The sequence below is a fragment of the Pelophylax lessonae genome, assembly GCF_965119305.1.
Source record: "Pelophylax lessonae genome assembly, chromosome: 3".
NCBI classification, from domain to species: Eukaryota; Metazoa; Chordata; class Amphibia; order Anura; family Ranidae; genus Pelophylax; species Pelophylax lessonae.
In genome coordinates this window covers 684,716,363-684,736,322 of record NC_138770.1, presented here as the reverse complement: position 1 = coordinate 684,736,322, position 19,960 = coordinate 684,716,363, and the positions used below count along the sequence as shown (strand labels likewise).

Here is a 19,960-nt window from a genome sequence, read left to right as displayed (position 1 = left end):
GTGCTGTGCCCCCTTCAATGCAATGAACACTGTGCTGTGCCCCCTTCAATGCAATAAACACTGTGCTGTGCCCCCTTCAATGCAACGAACACTGTGCTGTGCCCCCACAATGCAGAGTTCAGCGTGCATGCCTCCTTCAATGCAACTGTGCTGTGCTCCCACAATGCAATGAACACTGTGCTGTGCCCCCACAATGCAATAAACACTGTGCTGTGCCCCCTTCAATGCAACTGTGCTGTGCCCCCTTCAATGCAATGAACACTGTGCTGTGCCCCCTTCAATGCAATAAACACTGTGCTGTGCCCCCTTCAATGCAATAAACACTGTGCTGTGCCCCCTTCAATGCAATGAACACTGTGCTGTGCCCCCTTCAATGCAATGAACACTGTGCTATGCCCCCTTCAATGCAATAAACACTGTGCTGTGCCCCCTTCAATGCAATGAACACTGTGCTGTGCCCCCTTCAATGCAACTGTGCTGTGCCCCCTTCAATGCAATGAACAATGTGCTGTGCCCCCTTCAATGCAATGAACACTGTGCTATGCCCCCTTCAATGCAATAAACACTGTGCTGTGCCCCAACAATGCAGAGTTCAGCGTGCATGCCCCCTTCAATGCAATAAACACTGTGCTGTGCCCCCTTCAATGCAATGAACACTGTGCTGTGCCCCAACAATGCAGAGTTCAGCGTGCATGCCCCCTTCAATGCAATAAACACTGTGCTGTGCCCCCTTCAATGCAATAAACACTGTGCTGGGCCCCCTTCAATGCAATAAACACTGTGCTATGCCCCCTTCAATGCAATAAACACTGTGCTGTGCCCCCTTCAATGCAATAAACACTGTGCTGTGCCCCCTTCAATGCAATAAACACTGTGCTGTGCCCCCTTCAATGCAATAAACACTGTGCTGTGCCCCCTTCAATGCAATAAACACTGTGCTGTGCCCCCTTCAATGCAATGAACACTGTGATATGCCCCCTTCAATGCAATAAACACTGTGCTGTGCCCCCTTCAATGCAATGAACACTGTGCTGTGCCCCCACAATGCAATAAACACTGTGCTGTGCCCCCTTCAATGCAATAAACACTGTGCTGTGCCCCCTTCAATGCAATAAACACTGTGCTGTGCCCCCTTCAATGCAACGAACACTGTGCCGTGCCCCCTTCAATGCAACTGTGCTGTGCCCCCTTCAATGCAATGAACACTGTGCTATGCCCCCTTCAATGCAATAAACACTGTGCTGTGCCCCCTTCAATGCAATAAACACTGTGCTGTGCCCCCTTCAATGCAATAACCACTGTGCTGTGCCCCCTTCAATGCAATGAACACTGTGCTATGCCCCCTTCAATGCAATAAACACTGTGCTGTGCCCCCTTCAATGCAATAAACACTGTGCTGTGCCCCCTTCAATGCAATGAACACTGTGATATGCCCCCTTCAATGCAATAAACACTGTGCTGTGCCCCCTTCAATGCAATAAACACTGTGCTGTGCCCCCTTCAATGCAACGAACACTGTGCCGTGCCCCCTTCAATGCAACAAACACTGTGCTGTGCCCCCTTCAATGCAATGAACACTGTGCTGTGCCCCCACAATGCAGAGTTCAGCGTGCCTGCCCCCTTCAATGCAACTGTGCTGTGCCCCCTTCAATGCAATGAACACTGTACTGTGCCCCCTTCAATGCAATGAACACTGTACTGTGCCCCCTTCAATGCAGAGTTCAGCGTGCATGTCCCTTTCAATGCAGAGCGCCACAGCATTGTCCCCAATGATTGCAGAGTGCCACAGCATTGTACCCCAATGATTGCAAAGAGCCAAAGCATTGTCCCCCAATCACTGCAGAGTGCCACAGCATTGTCCCCCAATGATTGCAGAGCGCCACAGCATTGTCCCCCAATGATTGCAGAGTGCCACAGCATTGTCCCCCAATGATTGCAGAGCGCCACAGCATTGTCCCCCAATGATTGCAGAGCGCCACAGCATTGTCCCCCAATAATTGCAGAGCGCCACAGCATTGTCCCCCAATAATTGCAAAGCGCCACAGCATTGTCCCCCAATAATTGCAGAGCGCCACAGGATTGTCCCCCAATGATTGCAGAGCGCCCACAGCGTTGTACCCCAATGGTTGCAGAGCGCCACAGCATTGTACCCCAATGATTGCAGAGCGCCACAGCATTGTACCCCAATCACTGCAGAGTGCCACAGCATTGTCCCCCAATGATTGCAGAGCGCCACAGCATTGTCCCCCAATAATTGCAGAGCGACACAGCATTGTCCCCCAATAATTGCAGAGCGCCACAGCATTGTCCCCCAATAATTGCAGAGCGCCACAGCATTGTCCCCCAATAATTGCAGAGCGCCACAGCATTGTCCCCCAATGATTGCAGAGCGCCACAGCATTGTCCCCCAATGATTGCAGAGCGCCACAGCATTGTCCCCCAATGATTGCAGAGCGCCACAGCATTGTACCCCAATCACTGCAGAGTGCCACAGCATTGTACCCCAATGATTGCAGAGCGCCACAGCATTGTACCCCAATCACTGCAGAGTGCCACAGCATTGTACCCCAATGATTGCAGAGTGCCACAGCATTGTCCCCCAATGATTGCAGAGCGCCACAGCATTGTCCCCCAATGATTGCAGAGCGCCACAGCATTGTACCCCAATGATTGCAGAGTGCCACAGCATTGTACCCCAATGATTGCAGAGTGCCACAGCATTGTCCCCCAATGATTGCAGAGCGCCCACAGCGTTGTACCCCAATAATTGCAGAGCGCCACAGCATTGTCCCCCAATGATTGCAGAGCGCCCACAGCATTGTCCTCCAATTATTGCAGAGCGCCACAGCATTGTACCCCAATTATTGCAGAGTGCCCACAGCATTGTCCCCCAATGATTGCAGAGCGCCACAGCATTGTCCCCCAATGATTGCAGAGTGCCAGCATTGTCCCCCAATGATTGCAGAGTGCCAGCAGTGTACCCCAATCGATGCAGAGTGCAGCGTGCGTGCTCCCTTCAAACTTACCTGGCGGCGGCGCGGCTCAGCTTCTTCCTCCTCTTCTGCGGCGGGTCCTTCTCCCTCGTCTCGCGGCGGGAACCGGCGGGCGGCCTCTCCTCTTCTCTGAGCGGCGGTGACGGTGAGTGATTGACGCACGCACCGGCACCGCCCCCATTCGACGTCAGCGATATCCTGGATGATGATTGGTCCAGGCTGGAGACTGGACCAATCACAGCCAGGATATCACGAAGGTGGGGGTGGCCAAGCGCTGTTTCCTGCGCCCAGGTTACGCCCCCAGAAGGCAGCCAATCGGCGCCTCTTCTGGGTCGTAACCCCCACCCCCCCTTTAGCCACCACATTGGCCGGCGAACCGATTTTTTTTTTTTTTCCGAACTTTATTGTTCTTTTTGTCTTTTTTTTTTTTTTTTTTTCTTCTTTTTTTTTAGGGGGGGCGGCGCCCTGGCGCCCCCTATGCACGGGCCGCCACTGCTTTGACCGTCTCCTGTACTATGTCTGCAGTCTCTGACCATCTCCTGTACTATGTTTGCAGTCTCTGACCGTCTCCAGTACTATGTCTACAGTCTCTGACCGTCTCCTGTACTATGTCTGCAGTCTCTGAGCGTCTCCTGTACTATGTCTGCAGTCTCTGACCATGTCCTGTACCATGTCTGCAGTCTCTGACTATCTCCTATAGTATGTCTGCATCAGGGTCATCATCAGACCCTCCACCTTACATCAGGGTGATTATCAGAGCCCACCCTTACATCATGATCATCATCAGTGCTCCCCCTTTACATCAGGGTCATCTTTAGAGTCCCCCTTGCATCAGGGTAATCATCAGAGCCCCCCTTATACTGGGGTCATGATCAGAGCCCCCCTTACATCAGGATAATCATCAGAGCCCCCCCTTACATAAGGGTCATCATCAGACCCCCCTCCCTTTACACCAGAGTCCCTCTTACATCAGGGTAATCATCAGAGCCCCCCTTATATCAGGGTCATCTTTAGAAGCCCCTCTTACATCAGGGTCATCATCAGAGCCCCCCTTATATCAGGGTCATCATCAGAGCCCCCCTTATATCAGGGTCATCATCAGAGCCCCCCTTTATATCAGGGTCATCATCAGAGCCCCCCTTATATCAGGGTCATCTTTAGAGGCCTCTCTTACATCAGGGTCATCATCAGAGCCCCCCTTTATATCAGGGTCATCATCAGAGCCCCCCCCCCCCCTTATATCAGGGTCATCTTTAGAGGCCTCTCTTACATCAGGGTCATCATCAGAGCCCCCCTTATATCAGGGTCATCTTTAGAGGCCTCTCTTACATCAGGGTCATCATCAGAGCCCCCCCTTATATCAGGGTCATCTTTAGAGGCCCCTCTTACACCAGGGTCATCATCAGAGCCCCCCTTTATATCAGGGTCATCATCAGAGCCCCCCTTTATATCAGGGTCATCATCAGAGCCCCCCCCTTATATCAGGGTCATTTTCAGAGCCCCCTCTTACATCAGGGTCATCATCAGAGCCCCCCCCTTATATCAGGGTCATCTTTAGAGGCCCCTCTTACACCAGGGTCATCATCAGAGCCCCCCTACATCAGGGTCATCTTTAGAGCCTCCCTTATATCAGGGTCATCATCGGAGTCCCTCCCCCCTTAAATCAGGGTCAATATCAGAGCCTCCATTACATCAGGGTCCTCACCAGAGCCCCCCCTTACATCAGAAGGAGAGACCATAGACAGCCTCCCCTGACCTCGATCCTCAGTCGGTAAGGATACACTGTGGCCCCCAGCTGTGGGCCGGATGGAATCTTGAAGTGGGCCAGATGTGGCCCATGGGCCGTAGTTTGGAGACCCCGGCCATAGCAGGAGAGGGCTTCTTCCTTCCTACATCTAGGGGGTCCATGGAGAAGGAACGTAGCCACCCTCCAACAGGAAGTCAGATTATAAAAGTTTGTAGATTTGAAGGCGGAGAGAAATGGAAGGGAATTTCCCGAGTTAAGAATAAATTTATTTCAGTGTCAGTGTAAGACACGCAGTACATATTTCAGGTAAGAATGTACACGGAATGGTTACATAGTTGCGTCTCGCTTCTATATATATAAGTTGAACTTATTTTCCCTTATGACAATGTGCAGCCTACCCCCCCCCCCCCCCCCAGTATAACAGGAAAGGAGGGGGAGGGCCTGAACTTCATCTCTCTGCAGAACGCCTGGCCCAGCTTGCTATCACTTTCCCTTTAAATAAAGGGCCGGCCTCCTGAAAAGTGACACAGTTTTCCCCGAGCCAGCCAATGGGAGCGGGCGCCAAGGCCCTTCTGTTTGTTACAAGTTGCAGAGAGCCCTGCAGACAGAGAGGCAGTGTGTGTGAATGTGTGTGCTAGGAGTGTGCATGAGTGAGAAGCAATGGAGACTTCCACCACCCCACTCCCAGGACAGGCTAAAGCCAACAACTGAGCACCAAGTTTTGGGGGGAGGGTGGGGGGCAGGGGTGATGTCAGCCGAGGGGCGCCCAAACGTAAAACCCAGTCCAATCCGGCACGGTCGCTGCTGCACGCCTTCTCCCAGAACCTGAAAACCCGGCAACTTTTTTTTGTTTTGCTTTTAGCCTATTATTTTTTTTTTTAGGGAATTTTTTTTTTTTTGTATTTGAATCAGAAAAGCCTACGTGCCTACAAAAAAAAGACCAAAAACCAAAAAAAAAAAAATTAAAATAATTAAATGCCTGTGGAGGTTTTACAGCCTGCAGAATTTTTCCTTCTTCTCGGTGTGTAAGCGTGTGTGAGTGCGTGTGTAAATGAGAGTTTAACCCCTTCCTCCTCCTCGGGATCTGTACAATGCTGAAGGTTTTAACTAAGAAGTTACGGAACCAAAGCCTGGCGGAGATCCAGCCCTACCAACTCAAGGTAACTTCCAAAATTTCTACAAATTTTCATTTCAATTTTTATTTTTTTTTTACATTTTTGCTGATGAAGGTTCCTGAAAACACTTAAAGAAGCTGATCTGGCTACTAACTAATACATTGTTTCACTTTCTCCATAAGCTCATCCCCCATAGCTATTACCTTTTTGTATCCATTGCCCCCCCTTTTAGATTGTAAGCTCTGACGAGCAGGGCCCTCTGATTGCTTTTGTACCAAACTGTATTGTAACTGTAATGTCTGCCTTCATTTTGTTAAGCGCTGCGCAAACTGTTGGCGCTATATAAATCCTGTATAATAATAATAATAATAAAGGTTGGGGAGAGCTCGGAAGTCCTCGGGCTTTGCTGGTGTTCTATAAGGTGACTATAATTAGCCGAGGTGCTGGCCCACTGCGTGCGTTGCATTATTCATTCTCGGATAGAATACCTGGTGGGGTGTTTTAAAAGTCATTGGGTGAGGGTAGCCGGTGGTTGAACGCAGTTGGAAGGAGGAAGGCCTTGCGTTTGCTTTTATCTGTTGTAATCTTCCAGGCTTTTCGAGGGCTGAGTAGGCCTCTCCAGGACTCACTGAGCACTTTTCTCTGAAAGGCTGACCCATGCCGGTCTTAATTCAAGTGCAATAGAGTGGGACGCAGAGCTGGAAGCGGGCACCTGCACTGGGCATGCTGGTGGGCTTCACTCACACTGGGCTTGAAATGAAAATCACTTTATGAGAAATAAAAAAAAAAAAAAAATTTTTTTTAAAAAGTCATAAAGATAAAATAGACTGTAAAAGTGTTAAACAAAAATAAATATAAAGTAAAAAAATAAATAAAATAATAATTATAATCCTCTTAGATTGTAAACTCTGAGGAGCAGGGCCCTCTGACTCCTACTGTATTAAAATGTATTGTATTTGTACTGTCTACCCTCAAGTTGTAAAGCGCTGCGTAAACTGTCGGCGCTATATAAATCCTATATAATAATAATAATAATAATAATTTTTTATTATTATTATTAATATATATATATATATATATATATATATATATATATATATATATATATATATATATATATATATATAAAAAAGAAATATATTATATTGATTTATATATTATGATTTATATAAAAAAAATGTATATATCTAATAATATATTAATAGAAAAAAAAAAAAAAATATATATATATATATATATATGTATATATATATATATGTATATATTAATAATAATAATTATTATTATTATTAGATATTTATATTAATATATTTTTTTCTATTAATATATTATTAGATATATATTTTTTTTTTCTAATAATAATAATAATAATTAGAAAAAAAAAAAAAAAAAAAAAAAAATATATATATATATATATATATATATATATATATATATATATATATATATATATATATATATATATATATATATATATATATATATATATATATATATATATATAATTTTTTTTTTTTTTTTTCTAATTATTATTATTAGAAAAAAAAAATATATATCTAATAATATATTAATAGAAAAAAAATATATTAATATAAATATCTAATAATAATAATAATAAATAGAAATATATATATATATATATATATATATATATATATATATTAATATAAATATCTAATAATAATAAATAGAAAAAAAAAAAAAATATATATATATATATATATATATATATATATATATATATATATATATATATATATATATATATATATAGCCACCAGTTCATTAACCTTTCTAAGCTAAGAAAAGCCCATAATTAGCACATTTAAAGCTGAATTTTATGCAGATATAAGACACATGCAGATATATAAGACCTATAATAATGCAGCTCTATGCTCAATAATACATTATTAAATGTATTTTTTTAAATACAAGTAATGGAAGTACCTGAACCTGACCTGGTATCAGCCTTTTGTACAGCAGGGCTGGAGCGTGAGACAAAGAAGCAGTATAAGGAGCTAATCAGTTCATGTGCAGACAAGAAGTATGCTGATAGAAGGAGAGAGCAGAGTGACTTAGATTAGCTCATCACTGCTGCTTCTCCTTTCACTGTCCAGTCACAGGCTGGGGGCAGGTCCGGGATAACATGGGCTCAGAGGAAGTGGTGTGACTGATGCTGGTCATCAGACTAAGGACATCAAGTGGAATCAAATAAGCAGTGTAAGCAGTGTAAGTACCTGAATGTGACCTTGTATCAGCCTCCTGCAGTCCCCTGTACAGCAGGCCTAGGGTTTGAGAGGAATGCCTAGTATTAGAAGCCAATGAGTCCATGTACTGACAAGGAACATGCTGGTTGGAGGAGAGAGCAGAGTGACAAAGAGATGAGCTAATCCCTAAGCTGATTCTCATTTCACTGTCCAGTCACAGGTTGGGGGCTGGTCCGGGATGATCTGGGCTCAGAGGAAGTGTGTTGACTGATGCTGGTGATTAGACTAAAGACATCCAGTTGCAGCAAATAAGCAGTGTAAGTACCCTAATGTGACCTTATAACAGTCCCCTGTACAGCATGGCTAGGGTTTGAAAGGAAGACCTAGTACAAGGAGCTGAGCTGAGCTGCTTCTCCTTTTACTGTCTAGTCACATGTTTGGGGCTGATCCGGGATGACCTGGGCTCAGAGTGACAAAGAGATGAGCTCATTCCTGAGCTGCTTCTCCTTTTACTGTATAGTCACATGTTGGGGGGCTGGTCCGGGATGACCTGGGCTCAGAGTGACAAAGAGATGAGCTCATCCCTGAGCTGCTTCTCCTTTTACTGTCTAGTCACATGTTGGGGGCTGGTCCGGGATGACCTGGGCTCAGAGGAAGTAGGTTGACTGATGCTAGTCATCAAAGTGAGGACATCTAATGGCAGAATTAAAGGTAAATAACCATTGTCTTGTTATTTTGGTAAGAGTTCTGCTTTAATAAATATATAATGCTATTTTTGAAACCTGACATTCAGGCAATAAAGCTACACAGTTGAAATACATATATAAGAGATGAGAAAGGGTTATATTTTGCTCCATCCAGTACAGAGATTTGCACAGCTGGGCTGCTGACCTGACTTTTCCCTATTGCAGTTAACCAATGCAGTTGGGTCAGCTCTCCGCCCCCAGCTTGTGATTGGAGAGGAACGGAACAGCAGCAGGGGGAGGAGCTCCCCTTTCCTGGTCTCTCCTCCTGTCTGCCAATTTCTTGACCGCATATCTGACCTGCAGCACAACTGATTGTCTCCCTGGGCTGCCTCACCCTCTCCCAGTCTGAGTGCTGCTGTGCAGGGGATTGTACATTGGAATTCCGTTACCTGAATGGAGTTGCTTTGTTCCTGTTTATTAGTAAATAATGGAAGAGTTTTGTTTGCTCAGTGGCAGTATTCTCCCATCTGCATGATAGGAAGTTCTATGTTTTCTACCACCAGGGGGCAGAAGAGTCATGAAGAGTCTGTATGGAGGGTCCCTTCGCACAGCGGGAGACACGATTGGACGCTCTGCGCTGTGTATGGCGATTTTTATAAACCATGAACGGTTTACAGCAACGCAGACATGTACATTGCCAGGATAGCCCAGAGAAGGCAGCCTACTGGGAATTGGCGACATCACTGTGGCAGGCGCTCTGCGTCACGACTTGCGGGTGTCCATAACTTCTCATGAACTGATCGATCGGTTATTGATTTAGCACACAGATACCTTTATTTACAGTATAATGAAACCTAAACTAGGGAGTCTCAATGACTGCGCTATCGCTGGAAAACGCACATCGCTATTTTTTTTTTAACCACTTCCATACTGGACCAATTTTGGGACTCCACTCCTACAAGTAAAAATCATAATTTTTTTTGGTAGAGATATACTACAGGAGATGGTCAGAGACTGCAGACATAGTACAGGAGATGGTCAGAGACTGCAGACATAGTACAGGAGATGGTCAGAGACTGCAGACATAGTACAGGAGATGGTCAGAGACTGCAGACATGTTACAGGAGATGGTCAGAGACTGCAGACATGGTACAGGAGATGGTCAGAGACTGCAGACATGGTACAGGAGATGGTCAGAGACTGCAGATACAGTACAGGAGATGGTCAGAGACTGCAGACACAGTACAGGAGATGGTCAGAGACTGCAGACACAGTACAGGAGATGGTCAGAGACTGCAGACACAGTACAGGAGATGGTCAGAGACTGCAGACATGGTACAGGAGATGGTCAGAGACTGCAGACATGGTACAGGAGATGGTCAGAGACTGCAGATACAGTACAGGAGATGGTCAGAGACTGCAGACACAGTACAGGAGATGGTCAGAGACTGCAGACACAGTACAGGAGATGGTCAGAGACTGCAGACACAGTACAGGAGATGGTCAGAAACTGCAGACACAGTACAGGAGACGGTCAGAGACTGCAGACATAGTACAGGAGACGGTCAGAGACTGCAGACATAGTACAGGAGACGGTCAGAGACTGCAGACATGGTACAGGAGATGGTCAGAGACTGCAGACATGTTACAGGAGATGGTCAGAGACTGCAGACATGGTACAGGAGATGGTCAGAGACTGCAGACATAGTACAGGAGATGGTCAGAGACTGCAGACATAGTACAGGAGACGGTCAGAGACTGCAGACATGGTACAGGAGATGGTCAGAGACTGCAGACACAGTACAGGAGATGGTCAGAGACTGCAGACATAGTACAGGAGATGGTCAGAGACTGCAGACATAGTACAGTAGATGGTCAGAGACTGCAGACACAGTACAGGAGATGGTCAGAGACTGCAGACATGTTACAGGAGATGGTCAGAGACTGCAGACATAGTACAGGAGATGGTCAGAGACTGCAGACATGTTACAGGAGATGGTCAGAGACTGCAGACATGGTACAGGAGATGGTCAGAGACTGCAGACATGGTACAGGAGATGGTCAGAGACTGCAGATACAGTACAGGAGATGGTCAGAGACTGCAGACACAGTACAGGAGATGGTCAGAGACTGCAGACACAGTACAGGAGATGGTCAGAGACTGCAGACATGTTACAGGAGATGGTCAGAGACTGCATACATGGTACAGGAGATGGTCAGAGACTGCAGACACAGTACAGGAGATGGTCAGAGACTGCAGACATGTTACAGGAGATGGTCAGAGACTGCAGACATGGTACAGGAGATGGTCAGAGACTGCAGATACAGTACAGGAGATGGTCAGAGACTGCAGACACAGTACAGGAGATGGTCAGAGACTGCAGACACAGTACAGGAGATGGTCAGAGACTGCAGACATAGTACAGGAGATGGTCAGAGACTGCAGACACAGTACAGGAGATGGTCAGAGACTGCAGACATAGTACAGGAGATGGTCAGAGACTGCAGACATAGTACAGTAGATGGTCAGAGACTGCAGACACAGTACAGGAGATGGTCAGAGACTGCAGACACAGTACAGGAGATGGTCAGAGACTGCAGACATAGTACAGGAGAGGGTCAGAGACTGCAGACATAGTACAGTAGATGGTCAGAGACTGCAGACACAGTACAGGAGATGGTCAGAGACTGCAGACATAGTACAGGAGATGGTCAGAGACTGCAGACATAGTACAGGAGATGGTCAGAGACTGCAGACACAGTACAGGAGATGGTCAGAAACTGCAGACACAGTACAGGAGACGGTCAGAGACTGCAGACATAGTACAGGAGACGGTCAGAGACTGCAGACATGGTACAGGAGATGGTCAGAGACTGCAGACATGTTACAGGAGATGGTCAGAGACTGCAGACATGGTACAGGAGATGGTCAGAGACTGCAGACATAGTACAGGAGATGGTCAGAGACTGCAGACATGGTACAGGAGACGGTCAGAGACTGCAGACATAGTACAGGAGACGGTCAGAGACTGCAGACATGGTACAGGAGATGGTCAGAGACTGCAGACATGTTACAGGAGATGGTCAGAGACTGCAGACATGGTACAGGAGATGGTCAGAGACTGCAGACATAGTACAGGAGATGGTCAGAGACTGCAGACATGGTACAGGAGATGGTCAGAGACTGCAGACATGTTACAGGAGAGGGTCAGAGCACCAATGGTAAATCACAAGGAAAACACATGGAATTATGGCCTTTAAGGTTTACCCACAATTCCATGTTTTTCTCACACAGCTAGGAGGGAGAATCTGCTGCTACTGAAAAGATACTTTTTTTTAATCAAGCAAAATAACATATTATTATTCTATGTTATAACATAATTCATTTTTTATCTATTTACTGTGAAATTATTGGTTTGAAGCTATAACTTCAAACTTCAGTAATTTGTCCGTTAATAGTAAATTACCTTAAACAATATATAATAATTATTTGTATATTACTTACTTATGGTTATTAACCACTTGCCGCCCAGGCCAATTCTGACACTTTTCTCCTATATGGGGAAATCATCATTTTTTTGCTAGAAAATTACTCAGCACTTAGAAGCATTATATATATATATATATTTTTTTTTTTTTTTTTACAGACCCCTTAGGGAATAAAATGGCGGCTGTTGCAATTTTTATGTCACACGGTATTTGCGCAGCAATTTTTCAGACGCATTTAAAAAAAAAAAAAACGTTAATGAATAAAAAAAATAGTCAACCAGATTTTTTTTATTCTTTTATTTTTATTTATTTTTTTTAATCTAAAAGATAATGTAATGCCGAGTAAATGGACACCTAACATGTCACGCTTTAAAACTGCGCACACTCGTGGAATGGGGCCAAACTTCAGTACTTAAAAATCTCCATAGGTGACATTTGAAGATTTTTCACAGGTTACCAGTTTAAAGTTACAGAGGAGGTCTGGGGATAGAATCATTGCTCTCACTCTTACGTTCGCGGCGATATCTCACATGTGTGGTTTGAACGCCGTTTACATTAAATTAAGTCCTTATTCTGGTTAGATGAGTAACTATGAGAAGTAATGAAGGTGATATATTTATATATAATCTATATAATCATAGAATGGTTCCGCTTCTATTCTCTTATTATATAGATTATATACGGCACTTTCATTACTTATCACACTTTACTGTGACCAAGATGTGTGGATTGAACGCCGTTTACATATCCGGACGCGACGTACGAATGTGTTCACTTCTGCGGGGACACTTTAAAAATTTTTTTTTTTTTTAATTCTTACACTTCTCCTTAAAATTTTTTTTTTTTTATCACTTTTATTACTATTACAAGAAATGTAAACATCCCCTGTACAGTAATAGGAATAGTTCATGAGTCATGACAGCTCCTCTTTATGGAGAGGCAGGAGAGATCTGTCAGTAAATTTTGTAAATAAGTAACTTTTCTCCTTAACTGATGGGCACTGATGAGGCGGCACTGATAGGCACTGATGAAGTGGCACCAATATGATGCACTGATGGGCACTAATAGGTGGCACTGGTGGGCAATGATGGGTGGCATGGATAGGAGGCACTGATGTTCACTGATGGGCACTGAGGAGGAGGCACCAATATGCGGCACTGATAGGTGGCTCTGATGGGCACTGATAGGTGTCACTGATTAGGTTGCACTGATGAGGAGGCGCCAATATGCTGCACTCATAGGTGGCATTGGTGGGCAGTAATAGGTTGCATGAATAGGAGGCACTGATAGGCAGCATGGATAGGAGGCATTAATGGGCACTGATAGGTGGCACTGGTGGGCAGTGATAGGCGGTATGGATAGGTGGCACTGATGGGCAGCACTGATGAGGTGATACTGATGAGGTGGCACTGAAGGGCACTGAGGAGGAGGCACCAATAGGTGGCACTGATTAGGCTGCACTGATAGGTGGCACTGGTGGGCAGTGATAGGCGGCATGAATAGGAGGCACTGATGGGCACTGATAGGCAGCATGGATAGGAGGCACTAATGGGCACTGATAGGTGGCACTGGTGGGCAGTGATAGGCGGTATGGATAGGTGGCACTGATGGGCACTGATAGGTGGCACTAATAGGAGGCGCTGGGGGGCACTGATAGGCAGCATGGATAGGAGGCACTGGTGGTCACTAATGGGAGTGACTGATGAGCAGGCACTGATAGACACTGAAAGGTAGCACTGATGGGCACTGATTGGTGTCACTGAGGGGCACTGATTGGTGTCACTGATGGGATCTGTTGGGGCTGCTCTGTAATCAGGGAACTAATGATCAGTCCAGGTGTCCCCTGCGAGGAGATGCTGCTGATTGGCTCTCCTCTCCTCATTCTCTGTCAGTGTGAGGCGTGGGAAGACGATGAACGGCACCACGTCCGTGTTTACATGTGACTGGCTGTGATTGGACACAGCTGATCACATGGAGATTGGGGTCTCGCTGTGTCCTAGGCACGCTGCACGCCGGTTCTGGGGCATCTTCATATGAGGTCATCCCAGAACGAGAGTGCGTCCCGCCCACCGTCCTTTTACTATACAGCGGGCGGGAAATGGTTAACCACTTCAGCCCCGGAAGATTCTACCCCCTTCCTGACCAGGCCCTATTTTGCGATTCAGCACTGCGTTATTTTAATGGACAATTGTGCGGTCGTGCAACGCTGTACCCAAAGAATTTTTTTCCAACAAATAGAGATTTTACCTGTGCGATTTTTATTTTTTGCGCTATAAACAAAAAAAAGAGCGACAATTTTGAAAAAAACAATATTTTTCACATTCTGCTATAGGACATTCCCATAAAAAAATAAAAACAAATTTTCACCATTTTAGGCCAATTTGTTTTCTGCTACATATTTTTGGTTAAAAAAAATCGCAATAAGCGCAAAAGTTATGGCATCTACAAACTAGGGGAAAGATTTATGTCATTTTATTTTTGTTGTTTTTTACTAGTAATGGCTGCGATGTGCGATTTTTGCGGGACTGCGACATTGTGGTGGACAGATCGGACCCCTAACTGACATTTTTGACACTTTTGGGGGGACCAGTGACATTACTACAGTAATCAGTGCTATATATATGCACTGTTACTGTAAAAATGACACTGGTAGGGAAGGGGTTAACATTGTGGGTGATCAAGGGGTTAAATGTGAGTCTAGGGGAGTGATTCTAACTGTGGGGGGTGTGGCTTGTGAAATGATCATAGAGACATGGGATCCTATATAAAAGGCTCACATGAGCTCTATGATCATTCCAAGGAAAAGGACGGTCGGCTGTGTTTACAACGTCCGACCATCCTTCTCTCTCAGCGGGGAGCGATCGCGGGTGTCAGGCGGCAATCAAAGCTGCCTGCCCCGTGCACCGGAGTCCCTGCTGATGAGCGGGGGCGGGAGTGAGCCGCTCGCCCCCTAGACTCCCGAGAGCGGCTGCCTGCCGCAGTAAATCTGCGGCGGGCGGTCGTAAAGGAGTTAAAGAGCAGCTAAAATCAGGTATATTATTTTTATTCTGGATAGAGTAAGGGGGGGGGGGGGTTATGACCCCTGTCAGCTGTTCATCTTTTGTGTCCCCATTGGGGAGATTTCTCTTCACTTCCTGTTCTATAGCCAAAACAGGAAGTGAGAGAAAAATCCCTCCAAAGTGAGAGAATTTCTGAACTAGTATCCTCATTGGGTGATTTCCCCTCCATTCCTGTTCTGGGGGGATATCCAAAATGTGGGATTTTCTTTCACTTTCAATGATAATGGTAATCAGGACAGAGAGGGGCGAGTCTTACTAATGAAGGCGCAGACTGTAATAACAACCTGACCGGGGTTCTGATCCCTCTCCCTTCTGTCCAAAACTAAAAAAAAAAGTTTTCCTTGGATACACTTTGATATTGGGGTGTGATTCTCCGGCGCTCTGTAGATTGGGGTTGCGGTGGATACATTGTTTCTAGTTGTAAATCTAAGGAGCGGCTCGGTTACATAATGTCAGATGACAGTTCAGGTTTAATGGCCCTTTAACAACAGGACTGACATGTGACTGCCGGTGCCTTCAGGCTAACTTATCTCTGGGAATAAGCCACTCCCACACCATTAATGGCTCCACCCATGATGAATACATAGCCACGCCTACTTTTCTTACATCTTGTTGGCAATGACTTAGGACTGATAGCGATCCGTTCTCTCAATACAGAGAATTGCTGGGAAACCTCCGCCTTGTTGCTGCAATCTGGAAGGCTCTCTCGACCACACAGGCACAACGGAGCGCGCACGTGTTTTCCGTGCATTCCCGTGCGTAACATGTAGGGCAGCTCATTCATTTCAATGGAACGTGCAAAAGAAGACTGCACCAAAACGCATGCCGCTGTGGCTCCATGCATTTTTGGGTGCGCGTCGGAGGTGCCATTACAAATTATTGAGTTAGTTAAGTGTTAGGCTCGGTTCACATTGGTGCGATGCGGGAACCCTGCGACTGCACTGCGCATTCCTGCATCGCACCCAACTCACAGGCAGTTCACACTGCCTTATGCGAACTACTGGGAGTGTCACTACAAAGTTCACGACACCCCCAGATTAGTTCGCATATCGCAGTGCGAACTGTCAATTCGGACAGGAATTGGATCGCATGGGTGTGAACACTCTGGTGTGGACCAAAAAAAGGGTCCTGCACGACTTTGGTCCAAATGAGATACGAATTCAGCCACACAATCTTTACAATCTGTATGGCTGAATTTGCATCGCACAGACATCGCATGTGATTTGCAGTGCAGTGCGAATCACATGTGATGTCTGACATCACACCAGTGTGAACCGCCCCTTAACCACTTAAGCCCCAGCCCTATTTCGGACACTTTTTGTTCACGCGTTAAAACCAGTATTTTTTCCTAGAAAACTACTTAGAACCCCCAAACATTATATATATTATTTTAGCAAAGACTCTGGAGAATAAAATGTCGGTCATTGCAATATTTTTTATCACGCGGTATTTGCGCAGCGGTCTTTAAAGCGCCATTTTTTTGGAAAAATTTTGAAAAATCACATTTCACTAATTTTAAAAAATACTAAACAGTAAAGTTAGCCCATTTTTTTTGTATATTGTGAAAGAACATGTCACGCCGAGTAAATAGATACCCAACATGTTACGGTTTAAAATTGCGCCCCCCCGTGGGATGGCGACAAACTACGGTCAATAGAGATCTCAATCTGCGACGCTTTAAATTTATTTAACGGTTACCAGTTTAGAGTTAGAGTGTAGCTCTTTTTTTTAAATTATTGCTCACGCTCTGGCGTTCGCAGCGATACCTCACATGTGTGGTTTGAACAGCGATTTCATTTGCGGCTCGACATCTGTATACGGTTTTTTTTGTGCGCGAGCTAACGGTGACGGGGGCGGCTAAATTTTTTTTTTTTTTTTTTCCCATTTATTTTTTTAACTTTATTAAAGTTTTTTTTAAAAAAAAAAATCTGATCACTTTTATTGCTGTCACAAGCAATGTAAACATCCCTTGTGACACCAATATGCAGATACTCTTTATGGAGGGATCGAGGGTCTAAAAGACCCCAAACCCCTCCACTACACTTCCCTGTATGCAAAACGCAGAAAACAGCATTTTTGCATACAGCCGTTTTTTAAATTTTGCCGCCTTTTGCAGCACAGTAACCCGGACGTGACGTCATGGACGCCGCCTCCGGGTTACGTCATCGGAGACCCGATCGATGCCGTTTCCGGCATTCATCGGGACTCCATCCAGCCGGCGGACGTGCCGGCTGGGTGCTCGGGGCTCCCGGTGGGACGGGAGCCCCGAGCAAAGTCACGGAAGGCGGCGGGAGGGGGGGGACTTCCCCTCCCGCCCCCCGGGTACCGATCGAGCGGCTCCCGAGCCGCATCGGTCGGTACTGACGGAAAGCCGACCGTCGGCTTCAAACCACGGTACTGGGATGGTGCCTCTAGCTAGAGGCATCATCCCGGTATAACACCGCAAAGTTTACCGACGTAGCCCTACGTTAGTATGCGGTAAGTGGTTAATGGCATCGGGGCATCGCTGTGTGTCTGCTAAAGGACAGCACGTGTCTGTCAGGAACGCGCGCAATTTTGCACGTGCTCCAAACATGCGCAAGTGCGAAGGGCCTGTTCACACACTAATGTACAGCGCATCCGGAAAGTATTCACAGCGCTTCACTTCTTCCACATTTTGTTATGTTACAGCCTTATTCCAACATGGATTAAATTCATTATTTTCCTCAAAATTCTACAAACAATCCCCCATAATGACAACGTGAGAGAAGTTTGTTTGAAATCTTTGTAAATTTCTTAAAAATAAAAAAGGAAAAAATCTCATGTACATAAGTATTCACACACTTTGCCATGACACTCAGCATTGAGCTCAGGTGCATCCTGTTTCCACTGATCATCCTTGAGATGTTTCTACAACTTGATTGGAGTCCACCTGTGGTAAATTCAGTTGATTGGACATGATTTGGAAAAGCACACACCTGTCTATATAAGGTCCCACAGGTAACAGTGCATGTCAGAGCACAAACCAAACCATGAAGTCCAAGGAATTGTCTGTAGACCTTGGAGACAGGATTGTATGGAGGCACAGATCGGGGGAAGGGTACAGAAACATTTCTGCAGCATTGAAGGTCCCAATGAGCACAGTGGCCTCCATTATCTGTAAATGGAAAAAGTTTGGAACCACCAGGACTCTTCCTAGAGCAGCCGCCCGGCCAAACTGAGCGATCGGTGAGAAGGGCCTTAGTCAGGGAGGTGACCAAGACCCCGATGGTCACTCTGACAGAGCTCCAGCGTTTCTCTGTGGAGAGAGGAGAATCTTCCAGAAGAACAACCATCTCTGCAGCACTCCACCGATCAGGCCTGTATGGGAGTGGCCAGACGGAAGCCACTCCTCAGTAAAAGTCACATGACAGCCCGCCTGGAGTTTCCCAAAAGGCACCTGAAGGATTCTCAGACCATGAGAAACAAAACTCTCTGCTCTGATGGAACAAAGATTGAACTCTTTGGCCTGAATGGCGAGCGTCATCTCTGGAGGAAACCAGGCACCCCTCATCACCTGGCCAATACCATTCGTACTGTGAAGCATGGTGGTGGCAGCATCATGCTGTGGGGATGTTTTTCAGAGGCAGGAACTGGGAGACTAGTCAGGATGGAGGGAAAGATGAATGCAGCAATGTACAGAGACATCCTTGATGAAATCCTTCTCCAGAGCGCTCTGGACCTCAGACTGGGGCGAAGGTTCATCTTCCAACAGGACAACAACCCTAAGCACACAGCCAAGATAACAAAGGAGTGGCTACGGGACAACTCTGTGAATGTCCTTGAGTGGCCCAGCCAGAGCCCAGACTTGAACTCGATTGAACATCTCTGGAGAGATGTGAAAATGGCTGTGCACCGACCCTCCCCATCCAACCTGATGGAGCTTGAGAGGTCCTGCAAAGAAGAATGGGAGAAACTGCCCAAAAATAGGAGTGCCAAGCTTGTAGCATCATACTCAGAAATACTGGAGGCTGGAATTGGTGCCAAAGGAGCTTCACCAAAGTATTGGGCGATCGCTCAGTTTGGCCGGGCGGCCGCTCTAGGAAGAGTCCTGGTGGCTCCAAACTTCTTCCATGTATGGATGATGGAGGTCACTTCAATGCTGCAGAAATGTTTCTGTACCCTTCCCCCGATCTGTGCCTCCATACAATCCTGTCTCCGAGGTCTACAGACAATTCCTTGGACTTCATGGCTTGGTTTGTGCTCTGACATGCACTGTTACCTGTGGGACCTTATATAGACAGGTGTGTGCCTTTCCAAATCATGTCCAATCAACTAAATTTATCACAGGTGGACTCCAATCAAGTTGTAGAAACATCTCAAGGATGATCAGTGGAAACAGGAGGAACCTGAACTGAATGCTGAGTGTCATGGCAAAGGGTGTGAATACTTATGCACATGGGGTTTTTTTGTTTTTATTTTTAATAAATTTGTAAAGATTTCAAACAAACTTCTCTCATGTTGTCATTATGGGGGATTGTTTGTAGAATTTTGAGGAAAATAATGAATTGAATCCATTTTGGAATAAGGCTGTAACATAACACAATGTGGAAGAAGTGAAGCGCTGTGAATACTTTCCGGTTGCGCTGTACATTCGTTACCATGAAGGGGCAGCCAATGAAAATTAAGTGCATGCCCTGTTTGGG

At 45.8% G+C, this 19,960-nt stretch overlaps 1 protein-coding gene across 2 annotated transcripts in view; it reads left to right on the top strand.

Annotated features, from left to right (window-relative positions):
- The first annotated feature begins 5,301 nt into the window (after positions 1 to 5,301).
- LOC309549199 (uncharacterized protein) overlaps positions 5,302 to 19,960 on the top strand; it is a 146,375-nt gene continuing 131,716 nt past the window's right edge. The window contains exon 1 of one of the 2 annotated variants that reach the window (XM_082249316.1): positions 5,302 to 5,900. In XM_082249316.1, coding sequence (XP_082105442.1) covers positions 5,832 to 5,900 — 69 coding nt within the window. In that variant the 5' untranslated portion in view covers positions 5,302 to 5,831. The remainder of the gene's footprint in view (positions 5,901 to 19,960) is intronic. The other variant, XM_082249315.1, reaches the window with a different exon arrangement.